This window comes from Balaenoptera acutorostrata, chromosome 1 (genome assembly GCF_949987535.1).
Source record: "Balaenoptera acutorostrata chromosome 1, mBalAcu1.1, whole genome shotgun sequence".
NCBI lineage: Eukaryota > Metazoa > Chordata > Mammalia > Artiodactyla > Balaenopteridae > Balaenoptera > Balaenoptera acutorostrata.
The window spans coordinates 114,063,705-114,086,650 of NC_080064.1; the positions used below are offsets into that span (position 1 = coordinate 114,063,705).

Here is a 22,946-nt window from a genome sequence, read left to right on the forward strand (position 1 = left end):
ACTCTGTGTTAATTATTTCAAAATAAATATCATTTAATCCTCACAACTCAGGTTGGAAACAGTCTCAATATATAGGTGAAGATGCTGAGATGTAGAGTAGATAATTAACTTGTTCAAGATCACCTAGCTCCAAGAGTGTGAAATGAAAAGAGGAGTCTCTTGTGTTTGATTCAAAGGTGTATCGAGGGTCCCCAAGACCACCTTCAGGTCTGGTGACTCAGAGGACTCAGCATATAGTCAGACTCATGGCTATACTTTAGTAGAGCAAAAAGACACAAAGCAAAATCCATAAAGAGAAAAAATACATTGGGCAAAATCTGGAGGGAACCAGGTACAAGTTTACAAACGTTCTCTCCCAGTAGAGTCATGCAAGATGCAATCTTTGGCAATGTACTGTGACAATACATGTAAAATGTTGGCTATCAAGAGAGCTCATTAGAAACTCAGCACCCAAGGTTTTAACTGGTGGCTGGTCATTTAGGTACCCTCTGCCTAGGATGTACCAAAATTCCATTCTCTTAGAATGAAACCAAGTGTTCAGCAGAAACCATACAGTTTATACATGGTAGGCACAGTAAGACTCTCCTACCATCTAGGGAAAGTTTTATAATAGAGGGAACTGTTTACTATTCAAGTTTCCAGATGCCAGCTAATGGCCAACCTTGTAAGCAGGACTTTCTAAGAATAGAAGTCTTAGGTCTGCTATTTTAATTCTTTTCTGCACATAAGGCCTATGTTCTTTCCACTGTATCAGGAAAAGCAGTCAAGATTTGGTCTAAGTCTGAATGACTTGTAGGGGCAAATGACAAAAGCTATGTTGAAAAGGATTCTGAATTCTTTTCTGAGCTCAGCAGAAAAGGGTATCATGATATATTTCACAACAACTGTCAGAGTAAAAAGAAGGAGGGCCTACGTACTAAGTAATGGATTCTCGCTGACTGATAGTCTACTGCAAAAACAGCTTCAATTCAGTAATTACCAGTTATTGAATGATTACTGTGTTAGGTACTGTGCTAAGTATTTTATTTAATATTCATACTAATTTCTATTTTACACTAAAGAATTTGAGGCCTTGAGATGTGTCAAGTTGCCCAGGGTCACACAGCTAGTAATTGTTGGAGGTGGAATTTGACTCAAGGCCTAACTGATGCCAGAAGCCAAATGTGAAAGTCTATGTCTTCACTTTTTTTGCTCTCATACTCCCCAGAAGACTTTCGAAAAATTATGAATCCCCTTATACATTCTTAAATGTAAAGTTTAAACAGTTGCAAATGATGTAATATTTGGTTATAGTGTTTAAACATGATGAACCTGCATACCACAGGGATTTAATACTTATCACTATTCATTAAAAAAGGAATACTCCCTTCTTTAACATTTAGAAAATTAAATCATTTCTTTTTATCCTTGAACATTATTTCTATTTCACTTATTCTGGGGAATTTTATCTTAATATTATATGTTTTTTATGCTTGAAATTCTTTTATTGAACAATCTATCCTCCTACTCTACAAAAAAGTGTTTAAATTAACATTAAAAGTAGCTGTGAACATAAAGCTCAAAGCATTAAAATTTTTCTTTTGCATTGTATAATCACTGTAATTTTTATAAATATATGCCTGACCAAACCAACATAAATATAATATACATTTTCAAAATTACAGCTTTATTGGGGCAAAATTCACATACCATAAAATTCAACTTTTTAAAATGTACTATTCAGTGGGTTTTTGTATACAGAGTGTGTAGCCATCACTACAGGATGGTTAATTTTATGTGCCAACTTGGCTGGGTCACAGTACCCAGATATTTGGTTAAACATGATTCTAGATGTGCCTGTCAAAGTATTTTTTAGATGAGATTAACATGCAAATCAAAAGATTCCAAGGAAAGCAGATTATTCTCCATAACGTGGGTAGAATTCATCCAGTCAGTTGAAGGCCTCAAAAGAATAAAGACTGACTTCCACAGAGTGAATTCTGTCAGTAGACTGCCTTCAAACTCCTTGAGCTGTAAGATCAACTTTTTCCTGGGTCTCCATGCTACCCTGCAGATTTTGGACTTGCTAGCCTCCACAACTGCGTAAGCCAAGTCCTTAAAATAAACCTTGCTCCCTATATATCTTATTGGTTGTTTCCTTGGAGACTTCTGACTAATATAATCAACATTATTTGGGAACATTTTCGTCATCCCCAAAAGAAACCTTGTACCCATTAGCAGTCACTCCACATTCTCCCCTACCCCCAGTCCCTGGAAACCATTCATCTACTTTGTGTTTCTATGTATTTGCCTATTCTAGACATTTCATATAAATGGAATCATAAAACACTTGGTGTTTTGTGACTGTCTTCTTTCACAAAGCATAATGTTTTCACGGTTCACCCATGTTGTCACATGTCTCAGTACTTAATTTCTTGTTATTGCCCAATAACATTCCATTGTGCAGATATATCACATTTTGTTTACGCACGGCATGTGGGATTCCAGTTCCCTGACCAGGGATCATACACCCCCTCCCCCCGCCCCAAGTGGAAGCGTGGAGTCCTAACCATTGGACTACAAGGGAAGTCCTTTGGATGTACGTTTTCAATTCTTTTGGGTATGTATCTAAGCAGCAGTATTGCTAGGTCTTATATTAAATCTGTGATTAACTTGTTGCGGAACTACTAAAATGTTTTCCAAAGAGGTTTACACCACTTCACATTCTTACCAGCAATGTATGAGGGTTCCAGTTTCTTCACACCCTCATTAATCCTTTAATTAAAGCCATCCCAGTGGGTGTGAAGTGATAATCTCATTATGGTTTTGATTTCCATTTCCCTAATGACTAATGATGTTGAGCATCTTTTCATGTGCTTATTGACCATTTCTATATCTTTTTTTGGAGAAAGATCAATTCAAATCATTTACTCATTGAAAAGATTCTGTTGTTTGTCTTTTTATTATTGAATTATAACAGTTCTTTATATATGTGGGTTTCTGGATACAAGTCTCTTATTTGATATATGATTTGAAAATGCTTCTCCCTTTCTGTGGGTTGTTTCAGTTTCTTGATGGTGTTCTTTGAAGCACAAAAGTTTTAAATATTGATGAAGTTCAATTTGTCTCTTTTTTTCTTTTGTTGTACATGATTTTGGTGTCAGACACCTAAGAAATTATTACCTAACCCAAGGTCACAAAGATTTACTCTTATGCTTTCTTCTAAGAGTTTTATAATTTTAGCTCTTATATTTAGGTTGATGATCCATTTTGGGTTACTTTATCCTTTTGTATGTGCATATCCAGCTATCACAGTAACCATCTGTTGAAAAGACCATGCTTTCCTCATTGAACTGTTGTGGCACTGTTGTAAAAAATCAATTGACTAAAAATGTAAAGGTATAATATACAGTTTGATAAATGAGTATTTATCATAAAAAGTAAATTTTTTTGAAGTGTATTTCTCTAAAGAGATAAAGAAACCTGATTTCATTAAAAATTAAAAAATAAATATTACCTTCCATTTATTGAATGACTCCATTGATGATAAGATGAATTATTATTTTATCTGTATAACTATTTTATTCACATAACTAGTATCGCAAAGACAGAGATGAACCTAGGTCTGGCTGACTCAAAGTCATGCTCTTTGTTTATATGATACTGGAAGTGACCTGTTTGAAACAGCTGACTGGCCTCCCTCCCTATCCTAATCATAAATTATTATCTGAACAACAAAACAGCACTGTCCAGAAAAAAAAATTGTATCCTGTAACAGCCTGATTTTATGTCTTGTTTCACAGGAAAAAAGGGCCACTACTTTGATAGATTTTTCCATTATTTACTTAATTTACAGACCACTGAGTACAGATTAGTCTTAGTAAGAGACTAAAGTGGGGATTTAGAGAGAGAAAATCTTTATTTAAATTAAGGGATTTCCATTCTGGACCTCTTTACCACTATTCATGCCAGATATGTGACAGAAATATTGGCCTATCCATTATTCATCTCATCTCCCTTGGAATTAACTGACTCAATCACCCCCTTGAATAGTCACAGCTTCCTTCCAAAATTTGAGTTATGAATTAGCCAATTTCCCATCCAGAGCAAAACCAGTGAGACCAAAATGGTCATGTTTTCCTTTACACAGAACTTTTAAAATTACCTCTTATTTTCAAAGCCTATTTATCATTAGCACATTCTAGGAAATAGCTAAATCTGCTGAGAATCTTCTTTCACTGCTATGATCTCACTACTAAAAACAAAAGGCTCTTTCAAAAGAACTGTGGCACTAAGCCCAGAGAATACGGAACTTACTTACTATTACCTTTCTTAAGTAAGCAACAGTACAGTTATCTAGCTGAGAATTAAACCTTGTAATGCTATGTTGTACTTAAACTATTCTCTAGCCACCCAATACAGAATAATTAAAGCAAACAAATCTTTATTGCAGAACTTGTCTACCCCTGTTGCTTTAAATACATTGCTGGCGCTGGGCCCTCTGGGGAGAAAAAAGGAACTAGATAATCATAACACACAGAAAAGCCCCATAGTCAAGAGAGTCAAGAAAGTCATAGTTGAAGAGAACACTAAAAGCACCGGATCAACATCTACTACACAAGTAAGTTGTTCCTGGAAAAAAAAATTCTCATCCTATATTCAATTATGTATTCTAATTTCTCCTTTTCTTTCATTGTATAACCAATATTTGTTAAACTCCTATTATGTACGAAGCACGGGGAAATCAAAGGAGAATAAGAAAGACAAATGATCCTGTGCTCCTAGAGCTTATAATCTGGTGGAGGAGGCATTACTAAATGAGTAAACAAATATAGTAATTATAGATTATAGAAAAAAGTAAACAGGGTGCTGTGATACAGACTTGATATAGAGGGAGGAACCCTTTTTGGTAGGATAATCAGGAAAAAAATTTTAAAGAAAATAATATTTAAGCTGGTACTGACATTTAGCTCATCCTCAAAGGATGAGAAGAAATCCACCATGGGAAGTTTGAAGAAGAGCTTTGCAGGCAATGGTAATAATAAGCATAATGATCTTTTGGTTGGAAAGAGTTTGGTATGGTCTAGAATCTGAAAGAAGGCCAGCATGACACACAATACAGTGATTAAGGGAAATATGGGAAACAACAGAGGCAGAAAAATGAGGTAGTCAGGAACCAGATCATTCCCAAGAGTTGGGGTAAGGAGTTTATAGTTTAATGGTGAGCCACTGAAAGGTTTTAAGTACGATTTAGTTTAAGTTATAAAATCATTTCCCTTTTTACTGTGTGGAGAGTAGATTGGAAGGGAGCAAGAATGGAAGTGGACAGATCTGTTAGAAGGCTACTGCAATAGCCTGAGCAAAAGATAATAGTGGCATGGACTTGAATAATGGCAATGGAATTTGAAGAGAAGTAGGATATATTTCAAGGATGAAAATAACAGAACTTGGAGATGGACTGGATGAGGCCAATCCAGGAAATCCAGGATGCCTTCTAGGTACACTTTACTTATCCGATAAGCTCAACAGTATGATCCTGGAAGGTATTATTATTGAAATGCTAAACAAAGACTAGAATTTTCCCCAAAAATAAATAGATAAATCTTGATCAATTTTCAAGCATATAAACAATCAGAAAAAGCAGTGGGCCCTTTTCCTTTGATTATTACATATCCACAAATCATCTCCCTTTGAACACAAAACACTTGAAACTGAAGTAATGAATAGTTGGGTTTTCCTAGATGACTTACTTAGAGAATTAAATGTTACAGATATAGTGTTGTTTATTGAAACTCCGGTGAATAAGATTTACGTCATTTGACCCCTAGACGGCAAAAGGGTTTGCAAAATTCTTCAGAGTAACTATAATTAAATGGTAAAGACTTGACCCCACTGGAGATGTAGAAATAATAAGAACACAAAGACATTTCACCCAAACTCAAGAAATACCATTTCTTCTCAGTAATATATTGTGTATACTGAGTACTCACCGACATGAATGGGGGCTGGGAATAATCCATATTCATGCTCTCCCGGAGTGTATTCCAGCTTCTCTTTCTTTAATTGGATCAATCGGCTCTTTGGGCTGTGATTAGAAAAGAATGGAAAAGAGTGAGAGGCAATGAAATTTTCTTTTGTGGTAAAATAGAAAAAAAAAAAATCACTCTATTGAATATTTGTTTTAGTGGTGATCATTTTGTAATGTATAGAAATATCGAATCACTATGTTGTACCTCTGGAACTAACATAGTGTTGCAGGTCAATTATACTCAATTTAACAAAATATGATACTATTTTGAGTTAAAAATCACCTTTATAAATATAATAAGAAATGAACTTGGCTTCACAGTAATTTATGCAAAAATACTGGGGGGCTTTAATTAATTAAAAATGTTTATGTAATCCAATTGAGCTATAGATAAGATTTCATAAAGTAGCAAAATTCCAAATTCACAACTTAGAGTGATAATTTTTTAAAAGTGTAGCTACTACACTACACTTAAAAGTATGTTATTTAAAAGTATGTTTAAAAGTATGTTATTTTTCTATAATTCTGATTCCAAACTAGTCATTTCATGTGACTCTCACAAAAAGGGACAAGGAAAATTAACAATAACAAATGGTTTATGTGTATGAACTATTTTGTGTGACTTGTTCTACATATCAAAAATAGTTGACTTACATACATATCTGGTTTGTAAATAAAATTGTGAATTGGGGGAAAAAAAGAGTATTTGTTTTAACAGTGGCTTAAATCTTAAACCCATTTTTTTGGGGGGGAGGGATACTAAGTATTTTCATATATTTTTAAAATCTGAATTTCTGGAATTGCCTTTTAGGAATTATACATAAGATGCATTCTCCAATGCATCTCCAATGCACTAGCATTCTCCAACAGTTTTGCAGAAGGAACCTAAATTTCAAATCTGATCATAATGACTGCCTTATATTTGGTTAATGATTTATAGTTTATAAAGTACTTTCACATATTATCATTTATGTCAATCCCGTGAAGTAGGTAAGAAATGTTAACTCTAGTTTACAGATTTGAAAACTGATGCTCTACAAGGCTAACTGACTTGCTTTATTTTTTGTAGCTGGCAAGGAGATTCAAGATGTAAACCTTAGTTTCTTACTAAACTCCTATTTATCTACTATTCGTTTTATTTTATTCCACCATGTCCCATCAGCTTTTACCTCTTCCACTCATCTTACTGGGTCTGTGTTCCTAATGTTTGTTATGAGATCAAAACCTGAAGAGATTTCACAGATACATAAAAGTAAGGGGAAAAAAGAAGGGAGGAAAAAGGAAATGAGAAAAAGAAGAGAGCCTCATTCAGTCGACTCTGATTTTATTTTGGCTTAAAGTTCCAGTAAATAAAGCAAGGTGGATATATTTCTTTCATGAATTATGACATACTGCCTTTCAAAAACAAGTCTAGTCTATTGTATCTTGTAACAAGTAGGTATGTTAATACACACTTTGCAGATGAGAAAATTGAGACCCAAAGAAGTAAGTTATTTGTAGAACCTTTAGTTCTTATTTGAAGACTGGTTCTTTCTAGTGGATCATTCATTTATTTATTCAACAATTACTGAGCACTCATTAAGTCCAGGCCCTGTTCCAAGTACTAAGAAACAGTAGAGAAAAAGACAGTTTACTTGGGTAGACATACAATAAGGAAATAAGAAAAACTAAGAAAATGAAAAAAAAAAAACCCAGAAAATAATAAATGCTAGGCAAATAATTAAAATGTGATGAATAGCAAGTAATTTGGGAAGGCTTTTCTAAGGAAGTGACATGAAGCTAAAATGTAAATGTTACTGATACTCAGGAGAGGATCTGGGAAATGGAGGAAGATCAGGCAGAGGAAATAGCTGGTATAAGACGAAAGTTTAAATGAGATTGGAGAATTAGAAGAAATGAAAGGAGGCTGAAGCAGTCCAGGTAAAGTTAGAAACTAAGTCGTGTGAAAGTTTAAAGGCAGTGGTAAGTAGTTTGGGGGACAGTTACAAAGAAGGAAAGGAAAGATGCTAGACTGTTCTACTTATAAGACCACTTTTCTCATTTTAAAAAAGTGGCCCCCCAAAATGATTGTGAACACAAAGATGAATTTTTTAACCAACTAAAAACTATATTTCTTCATCATCAAAGTCAAATAGATCAAGAAAACAACTGTGTCTAGAACCAAGCACTCGGCATGAAAGAAAATTTGGTCTACACCTTACTAGATTCAAGACACATCCAAACTACTTAGAGAAATAACATAAAAGTTTTCATTTAGCTAACAAAGGAATGGAAGCAAAACTGGTATTTTACCCTGGTGCCAACAGGGTAAGCAAGCATATAGGTGGCAGTAGTCACGAAAGAAAATACCTGGCACCCTGAAGTGAACAGACAAGCAAAACCACAAAAAAATTCAGGGTCACCTGCATAGTTTTACGCCCTCAAATAAATGAAACCTTGAATATATCCTATCAATTACCAACTGAGTCCCTAAAAAACTCAAATTTATCTTTGATTTTGCAATGCTGATACCTAAGATGCATGATATCATTATGGGTATGATAATCACGTGAGAAACTGTTTTCCTAGTTCTTAGCCAAGTCTGACTTTGGTTCTAATTTAGACATAACCATTTATTTCCCTGTTGGTTACAACAACATGGAAAGCTCTCTCATTGTTTTAAGTACTCCATTCTGTGTGAGCTCTGAGGAGTGGTATATTAAAAGAGAGAATTTGGTTGCCTCTGTCAGTTTGTCTTGGAGATTCTGAACATTCCTGGCATTTTCTGGGTATTCATTTGTGTGCCACTATCAGTTCAAATCACAGGAGAAAATCTTTATACCTGTAGGAATGAAGAGTAGCCATTTCAGATACAAAACTGCCGTAACTTACAGTAGGCTGGTCAGTTAAAAAAAAAAAAAAAAAGTTGCTGTGACAGGTGTTTACTCTGGCCTATGGCTGAAGTTGCAAAAATGAGCCTACTAGTAGTATGTATAAGTGTGTAAATGAAAAAAACTCTTTTGCCTTTATTGTCAAAAGAAGTTAGTTTGCCTTTCACAATGTTCTATTTATAAATGTAACCAATTCAGTATTTGTGGCCAACTTTCTCTCTCTTTAGTAGATTATTAGTTTTAATAATTTATCATTGGGATGGGAGGATATCTAATTAAAACAGGCAAATCCACCATCATATGGGAGAAAAATATATGATTATTTAAGGAAAAATATAAAAAGTTAGTGTTCCTAATAATCATTAATTGCTATTATGCAATTAATGCTATTATGTTTATCTTAAATATCGTCTACAGTCATTTCTTGGCTTTAGGTATTTATCATCTTATTTTCAAATCTTGTCAACTCTAATCTAGGCCCAAAACTCAAAATAATAAAACTATTAAGATGTCTTTTATACTCAAACTATCTTAGAAGTTTCCCAGACAGCTGGTAATTCACACCAAGGACTTATTCCCACACTTAGTTTTAAAAATTTTTTTTTTTTGCCACACTGTGTGTCTTGCAGAACTTCCCTGACCAGGGATAGAACCTTCACCCCCTGCAGTGGCAGCATGGAATCTTAACCACTGGACCATCAGGGAAGTCTCTGACATTTTTTTTTTTAATTTTTTTTTTATTTATTTATTTTTATATTTATGGCTGTGTTGGGTCTTCGTTTCTGTGCGAGGGCTTTCTCCAGTTGCGGCAAGCGGGGGCCACTCTTCATCACGGTGCGCGGGCCTCTCACTATCGCGGCCTCTCTTGTTGCGGAGCACAAGCTCCAGACGCGCAGGCTCAGTAGTTGTGGCTCACGGGCCCAGCCGCTCCGTGGCATGTGGGATCTTCCCAGACCAGGGCTCGAACCTGTGTCCCCTGCACTGGCAGGCAGATTCTCAACCACTGCGCCACCAGGGAAGCCCACATTTTTTTTTTTTAAATAAAGTGAATGCTGTTTTTAAAAAATTTTTATTTATTTTATTTATTTTATTTTTGGCTGCGTTGGGTCTTTGCTGCTGTGCATGGGCTTTTCTCTAGTTGTGGCAAGCAGGGGCTACTCTTCCGTGCAGTGCGCGGGCTTCTCACTGCAGTGGCTTCTCTTGTTGCGGAGCACGGGCTCTAGGTGCACAGCTTCAGTAGTTATGGCACAGAGGCTCAGTAGTTGTGGCTCACGGGCTTAGTTGCTCCGCGGCATGTGGGATCTTCTTGGACCAAGGCTCGAACCCATGTCCCCTGCACTGGCAGGCGGATTCTTAACCACTGTGTCACCAGGGAAGTCCCACTGTGTACTTTTAAGACTGGAGAAAAGTACACTAATGTTCCTATACTTGATTGGAACCGTAACTGTCAAAAACTTTATCCTCTTTATCAAGAACTTTTTTTTTTCCCCTAGGTTTGAAATCCTTGTCAGTTAGTGACAATCATAACATACATTTTATTGGATGCATTAGAAGAGTATGGAGAATTGTCAGTGTCTTACCTTTCTATAATGTTTTCATTCTCTGAGCAATTTTTGGTTAAATCTTTATGACTAAGACTGCTGGAAGAAGTATCAAAAAACCCTCAGTAAATGACTATCTCAGTTATTTTTGACTAATGATACTAGTGGCAATAAGATTATGGGTACAGATTTCCCTGTACTAACTGATAGCATCACCTTAAACAGATACTTGTCAGACTGTAAAGAGGGAGAGAGCTAGACTTTCCAGGAAACTTTTAGCCAGGAAACAAATGATTTTGTGAAAGCAGACTGTTTAACTCAAGATCAGCAAAATAAGAATTACCTAGGACTATAAAAGTGATTTAACTGTAGTAAATATTATATTTTAATGAGTGTATAATAAAGACCTTTTCTTTCTTCTTAATCTTTCTATATTACCCTGAAGTTATTAGGTGATCGCTGTACAAACCGGAATTAAATACTTTTTAACTGGTATATTGTTCCAAAGCCTTAAATTAAGAAAAAAAAATCCTGTAAATGTTCTTAATATAAATTATAAGCTTACAGGAGAACTTAATAAAATTTGTTTTAAAAAAAAAGATACATGCTGATTGGTCTAACCTAAAAAACTGTTCACAATATTATATATACAGTCACACCTTACCTTATTTTACTTTGCAGGTACTGTGTTTTTTTTTTTTACAAATTGAAAGTTTTGTGGCAACCGTGCTTGGAGCAAGTCTACAGTGCCATTTTTCCAAGGGCATTCCCACTTCATGTCTCTGTGTCACATTTTGGTAATTCTCACAATATTTCAAACTTTTTCATTATTATTTTATTTGTTAGGGTGATCTGTGATCAGTGATCATTGATGTTACTCTTGTAATTGTTTTGGGGAGGCTCAAACCATGCCCATATAAGACGGTGAACTTAATAAATGTTGTATGTGCTCTAACTGCTCTACCAGCTAGCCAATCCCCGCCGCCCCCGTCTCCCACCCCCCACCTCAAACCCGTCTCTCTCCCTTTCCTCAGGCCTCCCTATCCCCTGAGACACAGCAATATTGAAATTAGGCCAACTAATAATCCTACAGTGGCCTCTAAGAGTTCAAGTGAAAGGAAGAGTCGCACGTCTCTCACTTGAAATCAAAAGCTAGAAATGATTAAGCTTAGTGAGGAAGGCAACGCCTTAAGCCGAGACAGGCCGAAAGCCAGACCTCTTGTGCCAAACAGTTAGCCAAGCTGTGAATGAAAAGTTCTTGAAGGAAATTAAAAGTGCTACTCCAGTGAACACACAAATGATAAGAAAGTAAAACAGCCCTATTGCTGACATGGAGAAAGTTTGAGTGGTCTGGATAGAAGGTCAAACCAGCCACAAACATTCCCATAAGCCAAAGTCTAATCCAGAGCAAGGCCCTAACTCTCTTCAGTTCTATGAAGGCTGAGAGATGTGAAGACGTTGCAGAAGAAAAATTTGAAGCTAGCAGAGGTTGGTTCATGAGGTTTAACATCGAAGTACAAGGTGAAGCAGCGAGTGCTGATGTACAAGCTACAGCAAGTTATCCAGAAGATCCAGCTAAGATCATTAATGAAGGTGGCTACACTAAACAACAGATTTTCAATGTAGATGAAACAGCCTTATACTGGAAGAAGATGCCATCTAGGACTTCATAGCTAGAGAGAAGAAGTCAGTGCCTGGCTCAAAGGTTCAAGGGACAGGCTGACTCTCTCTTGTTAGGGGCTAATGCAGCCGGTGACTTTAAGTTGAAGCCAGTGCTCATTTACCATTCCAAAACTCCTAGGGTCCTTTCAAATTATGCTAAATCTACTCTGCCTCTGCTCTTTCAAATGGAACAACAAAGCCTGGATGACAGCACATCTGTTAACAAAGGCCACTGTTGAGACCTACTGCTCAGGAAAAAAGATTCCTTTCAAAACATTACTGCTCGTTGACAATGCACCTGGTCACCCAAGAGCTCTGATGGAGGTGTACAACGAGATTAATGGTGTTTTCATGCCTGCTAGCACAACAACCACTCTGCAGCCCACAGATCAAGGAGTAATTTCCACATTCAAGTCTTATTATTTTTTTTTTAATTTTTATTTATTCATTTATTTATTTATTCATTCATTTATGGCTGTGTTGGGTCTTCGTTTCTGTGTGAGGGCTTTCTCTAGTTGCGGCAAGTGGGGGCCACTCTTCATCGCGGTGCGCGGGCCTCTCACTGTAGCAGCCTCTCTTGTTGCGGAGCACAGGCTCCAGACGCGCAGGCTCAGTAATTGTGGCTCACAGGCCCAGTCGCTCTGCGGCATGTGGGATCTTCCCAGACCAGGGCTCGAACCCATGTCCCCTTGCATTGGCAGGCAGATTCTCAACCACTGCGCCACCAGGGAAGCCCCAAGTCTTATTATTTAAGAAATACATTTCATAAGGCTACAGCTGCCACAGATAGTGATTCCTCTGATGGATCTGGGCAAAGGAAATTGAAAACCTTCTGGAAAAGATTCTAGATGCCATTAAGAACATTCGTGGTTCACGGGAGGAGGTCAAAATATCAACATTAACAGGAGTTTGGAAGTCGTTTCCAACCCTCATGGGTGACTTTGAGGGGTTCAAGACTTCAGTGTAGAAAGTAACGGCAGATGTGGTGGAAATAGCAAGAGAACTAGAAATAGAAGGGGAGCCTGAAGGTGAGACTGAACTGCTGCACTCTCATGGTAAAATTTTCACGGATGAGGAGTTGCTTTGTATGGATGAGCAAAGAAAGTGGCTTCTTGAGATGGAATCTACTCCTGGTGAAGACGCTGTGAAGATTTTGTTGCAAGGGCAACAAAAGATTTAGAATATTACATAAACTTAGTTGCTAAGGCAGTGACAGGGTTTGAGAGGATTGACTCCCAATTTGAAAGAAGTTCTGTGGGTAAAATGCTATCAAAGAGCATTGCATGAGAGAAAAAAAAAAAAGTACTGCATGCTGCAGAGAAATCATTCATGAAAGGAAGAGTCAAAGATGCAGCAAACTGAACTGCTGGTTTGTCTTGAGAAACTGTCTCAGCCACCCCAGTCTTCAGCAACCACCACCCTGATCAGTCAGCAGCCATCAACATTGAGGCAAGGCCCTCCTCCATCAGCAAAAAGATTACAACTCGCTGAAGACTCAGATGATGGTTAGTACTTTTTGGCAATAAAGTATTTTTTAATTAAGGTATGTACATTGTTTTTTTAGACATAATGCTGTTGCACATTTAATAGACTACAGTATAGTATAAATATATCTTTCACATGCGCTGGGAAACCAAGACCTCCGTGTGACTCCCTTTCTTGCAATATTCACTTTATTGCAGTGGTCTGGTACTGAACCTGCAGTGTCTCTGAGGTATGCCTGTGTACATATAATGTAAACTGCTTTTTATGCTCCCATTTCGAAAAACCCATTTTCCTTCCTATGTGCGAAACACTCAGTTCTTCCCTACTGTGAGTTTCTTTCCTGTGTATCACCTTACTTTTACACAGAACACTTGACTTCTGACACCTCTGGTCATAAAATGTGTGGAAGTTTTTCACTACGTCAACCAATTCTCTTCACACCAGCTAGGTATCCTAAAATTTAACTCAAGTCTAACACCGCCTATCTGGAGACACTGTCAGATCCCACCGGTTAAGGGCTCGGTCTCACAAGACTGCCTCCACTCTACCTCAGATATCAACTGAAAACAGTAAGTCCCCAGTTTACCCACAACTTATGTCCTACAAATTGGAGGTCCCCATTACCCCCTCTCTCAGGTCTGATTAATTTGCTATAGCTGGTCACCAGTCACAGAACTCAGGGAAACACTTACTTACGTTTACCAGCTTATTAAAGGACATGATAAAGGATACAGGTGAACATCCAGATGGAAGAGGTGCATATAGGCAAAGTATGTGGGAAGAGGTGTAGAGCTTCCATTACCTCTCTGGGTGTGTCACTCTCCTTGTACCTCCAATTGTTCACCAACCTGGAAGATCTCTGAACTCTGTACTACTGGGATTTTATAGAGGCTTTCTAACATAGGCATGATCAATTATTAACTCAAATTTCCAGGCCCTCTTCCTTTCCGGAGGATGGCAGGATGGGGCTGAAAATTCCAAACTTCTAATCATGGCTTGGACTTTCTGATGACCAAGGGCCATCCAGGAGCCCACCCAGAGATGCCTTATTAGAAAAAAAAAGATGCTCATAGTGCTCTTATCACTTAGGAACTTACAAGGGTTTTAGGAGCCCTGTGTCAGGGATAGAGTCAAAGACAAATATTAGAACTAGAAACGCTCCTAAATTTTCCTATCCCTTAGGAAATTATAAGGATTTTAGGAGTTCTGTATCAGAAACTGGGGGCAGAGACCAACAAATATATTTTCTATTACCTAACGGTTTCTATACTTTTGATGACCATGTAGTTAAATTATGTAGGTTCAGTATAATATATAATTGGATAAACCAAATTTGTAACCATGAAGAATCTTATTTAATTTTATATGACAAGATCACTAATAAGGACAAGATGTACACTTCATAAGTGTAAATGATACCTATACAGTCCTCTCAGGAAACTGGCCTCCTATTTATTCTATGACTTATGGAATCCCATAATTTAAAGGGAGTAAGAAATATCACCCTTGGCAGGTCGGGAACACTGACAAATATGGGGATTTTAGAGTAAGAGGATTTTCCTACAGGGACTTCGCTGGTGGTCCAGTGGTTAAGAATCTGCCTTCCAGGGGCTTCCCTGGTGGCGCAGTGGTTGAGAATCTGCCTGCTAATGCAGGGGACACGGGTTCGAGCCCTGGTCTGGGAAGATCCCACATGCCACGGAGCAGCTGGGCCCGTGAGCCACAACTACTGAGCCTGCGCGTCTGGAGCCTGTGCCCCGCAACGGGAGGGGCCGCGATAGTGAAAGGCCCGCGCACCGCGATGAAGAGCGGTCCCCGCACCGCGATGAAGAGTGGCCCCCACTTGCCGCAACTAGAGAAAGCCCTCGCACGAACCGAAGACCCAACACAGCCAAAAATAAATAAATAAATAAATAAAGTAGCTATACAATTTAAAAAAAAAAAAAAAAAAAAAAAAAAGAATCTGCCTTCCAATTCAGGAGACACGGGTCTGATCTTTGGTCGGGGAACTAAGATCCCACCTGCCGCGGGGCAACTAAGCCTGCGTGCCACAACTACTGAGCCCGTGCGCTCTGGAGCCTGCACGCTGCAACTAGACAGCCCGGGTGCCACAACTAGACAAGTCCGAGCGCCGCAACAAAGACCCAGTGCAGCCAAATAAAATAAAACAAAATAGTATTTTCCTACAGTTATAGGTCTCCCATGTGAAATTTGATAGAGGAGAGTTGGAAGGCTTTTGGTTCCTCATCTTTGTAGGTGAGTTGAAAAGGGCAATAAAATACTTCTAACAGAAAAGTAAATTAAAACTTTTATAGAGGTTTCCAACCAGTAGCTGATTCTGAACCCTTAGAAACATGTTGCTCTAGTTGCTATAATCATATTACAAGAAGATTTTTGTTTATTAATTAACATTATACTGTGTATATCAATGTATATAAATAAAATTGGCCTTATTTTACATCAAATTAATGATACTTAATCAGAAATTACTAAACAAATGTATGTGGTAAGAGATATACACCATGACCAAGTTGGATTCATTCCAGAGTCACAAGAATGGTTCAACACACTCAAATCAATCAATGTGATACACCACATCAACAAAAGCAAAGATAAAAACATGATCAACTCAATAGATGCAGAAAAAGCATTCAATAAAGTTCAACACCCATTCATGATAAAAACGCTTACCAAACTGGGTACAGAGGGAATATATCAACATAATAAAAGCTATTTATGACAACCCCAGAGTCAATATAATACTCAACAGTGAAAAGCTGAAAGCTTCCCACTAAAATCTGTAACAAGACAAGGATGCCCACTCTTACCACTTCTCTTAACATAGTATTGGAAGTCTTAGCCACAGCAATCAGACAAGAAAAAGAAATAAAAGGTATTCAAATTGGTAAAATTGTCCTTAGATGCAAATGACATGGTACTATATACAGAAAATCCTAGGACTTCCCTGGTGGCGCAGTGGTTAAGAATCTACCTGCCAACGCGGGGGACATGAATTTGAGCCCTGATCCGGGAAGATCCCACATGCTGTGGAGCAACTAAACCCGTGTGCCACAACTACTGAGCCTGCGCTCTAGAGCCTGTGAGCCACAACTACTGAGCCCATGTGCCACAACTACTGAAGCCCACACACCTAGAGCCCATGCTCCGCAGCAAGAGAAGCTACCGCAATGAGAAGCTCACGCACCGCAACAAAGAGCAGCCCCCGCTTGCCGCAACTAGAGAAAGCCCGCACACAGCAACGAAGACCCAATGCAGCCAATAAATAAATAAATAAATAAATAAATAAATTTATATTAACAACAAAAAAAAAGAAAACCCTAGAGGCTCCACACAAAAACTACTAAAACTGGTAAATGAATTCAGCAAGGTGGCAGGATACAAGAATTTCCAAAATATACAAACAGCTCATACAACTCAGTAACAAAAAACCAAACAACCCAATTGAAAAATGGGCAGAAGACCCAAATAGACATTTTTCCAAAGAAGACATACAAATGGCCAATAGGCAGATAAAAGATGCTTATCATCGCTAATTATTAGAGAAATGCAAATCAAAACTACAATGAGGCACCACCTCACACCAGTCAGAATGGCCATAAATAAAAAGTCTACAAACAATAAATGTTGGGGAGGGTGTGGTGAAAAGGGAACCCTCTTACACTGTTGGTGGGAAGGTAAACTGGTGCAGCCATTATGGAAAACAGTATGGCGGTTCCTTAAAAAACTAAAAACAGAGTTGCCACATGATCCAGCAATCCCACTCCTGGGCATATATCCATACAAAACCATAATCCGAAAAGATACATGCACCCCCTATGTTCATAGCAGCACCACTGACAATAGCCAAGACATGGAAACAACCTAAAGGTCCACAACCTAAATGTCCACTGACAGATGAATGGATAAAGAAGATGTGGGGGGTGTGTGTGTGTATATCTGTAATATCTAACTATCTATCTACCTATCTATCTATCTATCTATCTATCTATCTATCTATCTATCTACACACACTGGAATACTACTCAGCCATAAAAAAGAATGAAATAATGCCATTTGCAGCAACATGGATGCAACTAGAGATTATCATACTAAGTGAGTAAGTCAGAAAGAGAAAGACAAATACCATATGATAATAACTTATATGTGGAATCTAAAATATGACACAAATGAACATATCTAAGTAACAGAAACAGACTCACATACAGAACAGACTTGTGGTTGCCAAGGGGGTGGGGGTTGGAGAGGGAAGGATTGAGAGTTTGGGATTAGGAGATGCAAACTAGTATATATAGGATGGATAAACAACAAGGTCCTACTGTATAGCACAGGGAACTATATTTAATACGCTGTGATAAACCATAATGGAAAAGAATACGAAAAAGTATATATATAACTGAGTCACTTTGCGTACAGCAGAAATTAACACAACTGTGTAAATCAAATGTTTATATTTCTATAAAATTAAAAAAAAATTTATGTGGTAAAATCTCCACCTTAGAGTGGAGACTTAACTACAAAGAGGAACTGAGAAAGTAAAACTGATACCTTGCACAACAGCCATTTTGGATAAGTTATTGAATCTGTAACAGCTGTTCCCCTAATTTTTGCAATGCTGATGTTTGAAGAGATGTAATGTTATGATCTCTGTGAATATGATAATCATGTGAGAAAACTGCTAGATTTTCCCACCAAGAACAGACAACTGTATACTTAGTACTCTTGTGTATGGGTTTCACTGAAAACCCTATTGCATTTTTCATATGAAGAATACTTAAAAAAAAAATTTATTGGGGTATAGTTGACTTACAATGTTGTGTTAATTTCAGGTGTACAGCAAAGAGAATCTGTTATATATATATACATATATCCACTCTTTTTTAGATTCTTTTCCCATATAGGCCATTACATAGTACTGAGTAGAGTTCTCTGTGCTATACAGTAGGTCCTTATTAGTTATCTACTTTACATATAGTAGTGTGTATGTGTCAATCCCAATCTTGCAATTTATCCCCCTCCTCCCTTAACCCCTGTAGCCATAAGTTTATTTTCTACATCTGTAACTCTATTTCTGTTTTGCAGATAAGTTCATTTGTAGTCTTTTTTTAGATTTCACATATAAGTGATATCATATGATATTGTCTTTCTCTGTCTAACTTACTTCAGTTAGTATGACAATCTCTAGGTCCATCCATGTTGCTGAAAATGTCATTGTTTCATTCTTTGTTATGGCTGAGTAATATTCCATTGTATATATGTGTCACATCTTCTTTACCCATTCCTCTGTTGATGGACATTGAGGCTGCCTCCATGTCCTGGCTGTTGTAAAAAGTGCTGCAATGCACACTGGGGTGCATGTATCTTTTTTCTTTTTTTTAACTTTTGAATTTTGTTTATTTTTTTTATACAGCAGGTTCTTATTAGTCATGAATTTTATACACATCAGTGTGTACGTGTCAATCCCAATCGCCCAATTCATCCCACCCCCCCCACCCCCCCCGTGGCTTTCCCCCCTTGGTGTCCATACATTTGTTCTCTACATCTGTGTCTCAACTTCTGCCCTGCAAACTGGTTCATACGTACAATTTTTCTAGGTTCCACATACATGCGTTAATATACGATATTTGTTTTTTTCTTTCTGACTTACTTCACTCTGTATGACAGTCTCTAGGTCCATCCACATCTCTACAAATGACCCAATTTTGTTCTTTTTTATGGCTGAGTAATATTCCATTGTATATATGTACCACCTCTTCTTTATCCATTCATCTGTTGATGGACATTTAGGTTGCTTCCATGACCTGGCTATTGTAAATAGTGCTGCAATGAACATTGGGGTGCATGTGTCTTTTTGAATTATGGTTTTCTCTGGGTATATGCCCAGTACTGGGATTGCTGGATCATATGGTAATTCTATTTTTAGTTTTTTAAGGAACCTCCATACTGTTCTCCATAGCGGCTGTATCAATTTACATTCCCACCAACAGTGCAAGAGGGTACCCTTTCCTCCACACCCTCTCCAGCATCTGTTGTTTGTAGATTTTCTGATGATGCCCATTCTAACTGGTGTGAGGTGATACCTCATTGTAGTTCTGATTTGCATTTCTCTAATAATTAGTGATGTTGAGCAGCTTTTCATGTGCTTCTTGGCCATCTGTATGTCTTCTTTGGAGAAATGTCTTTTTAGGTCTTCTGCCCATTTTTGGATTGGGTTGTTTGTTTCTTTAATATTGAGCCGCATGAGCTGTTTATGTATTTTGGAGATTAATCCTTTGTCCATTGATTCGTTTGCAAATATTTTCTCCCATTCTGAGGGTTGTCTTTTCGTCTTGTTTATGGTTTCCTTTGCTGTGCAAAAGCTTTGAAGTTTCATTAGGTCCCATTTGTTTATTTTTGTTTTTATTTCCATTACTCTAGGAGGTGGATCAAAAAATATCTTGCTGTGATTTATGTCAAAGAGTGTTCTTCCTATGTTTTCCGCTAAGAGTTTTATAGTGACCGGTCTTAAATTTAGGTCTCGAATCCATTTTGAGTTTACTTTTGTGTATGGTGTTAGGGAGTGTTCTAATTTCATTCTTTTACATTGTAGCTGTCCAGTTTTCCCAGCACCACTTATTGAAGAGACTGTCTCTTCTCCATTGCATATCCTTGCCTCCTTTGTCATAGATTAGTTGACCATAGGTTCGTGGGTTTATCTCTGGGCTTTCTATCTTATTCCATTGATCTATGTCTCTGTTTTTGTGCCAGTATCATATTGTCTTGATTAATGTAGCTTTATAGTATAGTCTGAAGTCAGGGAGTCTGATTCCTCCAGCTGCATTTTTTTCCCTCAAGACTGCTTTGGCTATTCGGGGTCTTTTGTGTCTCCATACAAATTTTAAGATTTTTTTGTTCTAGTTCCGTAAAAAAAGCCATTGGTAATTTGATAGGAAATGCATTGAATCTGTAGATTGCTTTGGGTAGTATTCTCATTTTCACAATATTGATTCTTCCAATCCAAGAACATGGTATATCTCTCCATCTGTTGGTATCATCTTTAATTACTTTCATCAGTGTCTTATAGTTTTCTGCATGCAGGTCTTTTGTCTCCCTAAGTAGGTTTATTCCTAGGTATTTTATCCTTTTTGTTGCAATGGTAAATGGGAGTGTTTCCTTAGTTTCTCTTTCATATTTTTCATCATTAGTGAATAGGAATGCAAGAGATTTCTGTGCATTAATTTTGTATCCTGCAACTTTACCAAATTCACTGATTAGCTCTAGTAGTTTTCTGGTGGCATGTTTAGGATTCTCTATGTATAGTATCATGTCATCTGCAAACAGTGACAGTTTTACTTCTTCTTTTCTGATTTGGTTCCTTTTATTTCTTTTTCTTCTCTGATTGCCGTGGCTAGGACTTCCAAAACTATGTTGAATAATAGTGGTGAGAGTGGACATCCTTGTCTCATTCCTGATCTCAGAGGAAATGATTTCAGTTTTTCAACATTGAGAATGATGTTTGCTGTGGGTTTGTCATATATGGCCTTTATTATGTTGAGGTAGGTTCCCTCTATGCCCACTTTCTGGAAAGTTTTTATCATAAATGGGTGTTGAATTTTGTCAAAAGCTTTTTCTGCATCTATTGAGATGATCATATGGTTTTTTTTCTTCAGTTTGTTAACATGGTGTATCACATTGATTGATTTGCATATATTGAAGAATGCTTGCATCCCTGGGATAAATCCCACTTGATCATGGTGTATGATCCTTTTAATGTGTTGTTGGATTCTGTTTGCTAGTATTTTGTTGAGGATTTTTGCATCTATATTCATCAGTGATATTGGTCTGTAATTTTCTTTTTTTGTAGTATCTTTGTCTGGTTTTGGTATCAGTGTGATGGTGGCCTCACAGAATGAGTTTGGGAGTGTTCCTTCTTCTGCAATTTTTTGGAAGAGTTTGAGAAGGATGGGTGTTAGCTCTTCTCTAAATGTTTGATAGAATTCACCTGTGAAGCCATCTGGTCCTGGACTTTTGTTTGTTGGAAGATTTTTAATCACAGTTTCAATTTCATTACTTGTGATTGGTCTGTTCGTATTTTCTGTTTCTTCCTGGTTCAGTCTTGGAAGCTTATACCTTTCTAAGAATTTGTCCATTTCTTCCAGATTGTCCATTTTATTGGCATAGAGTTGCTTGTAGTAGTCTCTTAGGATGCTTTGTATTTCTGCGGTGTCTGTTGTAACTTCCTTTTCATTTCTAATTTTATTGATTTGAGTCCTCTCCCTCTTTTTCTTGATGAGTCTGGCTAGTGGTTTATCAATTTTGTTTATCTTCTCAAAGAACCAGCTTTTAGTTTTATTGATCTTTGCTATTGTTTTCTTTGTTTCTATTTCATTTATTTCTGCTCTGATCTTTATGATTTCTTTCCTTCTGCTAACTTTGGGTTTTGTTTGTTCTTCTTTCTCTAGTTCCTTTAGGTGTAAGGTTAGATTGTTTGAGATTTTCCTTGTTTCTTGAGGTAGGCTTGTATAGCTATAAACTTCCCTCTTAGAACTGCTCTTGCTGCATCCCATAGGTTTTGGATTGTTGTGCTTTCATTGTCATTTGTCTCTAGGTATTTTTTGACTTCCTCTTTGATTTCTTCAGTGATCTCTTGGTTATTTAGTAGCGTATTATTTAGCCTCCATGTGTTTGTGTTTTTTACATTTTTTTCCCCTGTAATTCATTTCTAATCTCATAGCGTTGTGGTCAGAAAAGATGCTTGATATGATTTCAATTTTCTTAAATTTACTGAGGCTTGATTTGTGACCCAAGATGTGATCTATCCTGGAGAATGTTCCATGCACACCTGAAAAGAAAGTGTAATCTGCTGTTTTTGGATGGAATGTCCTACAAATACCAATTAAATCTATGTGGTCTACTGTGTCATTTAAAGCTTCTGTTTCCTTATTTATTTTCATTTTGGATGATCTGTCCATTGGTGTGAGGTGTTAAAAGTCCCCCACTATTATTGTGTTACTGTCGATTTCCTCTTTTATAGCTGTTAGCACTTGCCTTATGTATTCAGATGCTCCTATGTTGGGTGCATATATAATTGTTATATCTTCTTGGATTGATCCCTTGATCATTATGTAGTGTCCTTCCTTGTCTCTTGTAACATTCTTTATTTTAAAGTCTATTTTATCTGATATGAGTATTGCTACTCCAGCTTTCTTTTGATTTCCATCTGCATGGAATATCTTTTTCCATCCCCTCACTTTCAGTCTGTATGTGTCCCTAGGTCTGAAGTGGGTCTCTTGTAGACAGCATATATATGGGTCTTGGTTTTGTATCCATTCAGTAAGCCTGTGTCTTTTGGTTGGAGCATTTAATCCATTCATGTTTAAGGTA

The 22,946-nt window shown here is 37.3% G+C and overlaps 1 protein-coding gene across 6 annotated transcripts in view; it reads right to left on the reverse strand.

Annotated features, from left to right (window-relative positions):
* The window catches only part of ASH1L (ASH1 like histone lysine methyltransferase), a 220,109-nt gene that overhangs the window by 66,655 nt on the left and 130,508 nt on the right, over positions 1-22,946 (reverse strand). For all 6 annotated transcript variants that reach the window (XM_057540077.1, XM_057540074.1, XM_057540065.1 and 3 more), the window contains one exon: positions 5,970-6,064. In XM_057540077.1, coding sequence (XP_057396060.1) covers positions 5,970-6,064 — 95 coding nt within the window. The remainder of the gene's footprint in view (positions 1-5,969; positions 6,065-22,946) is intronic.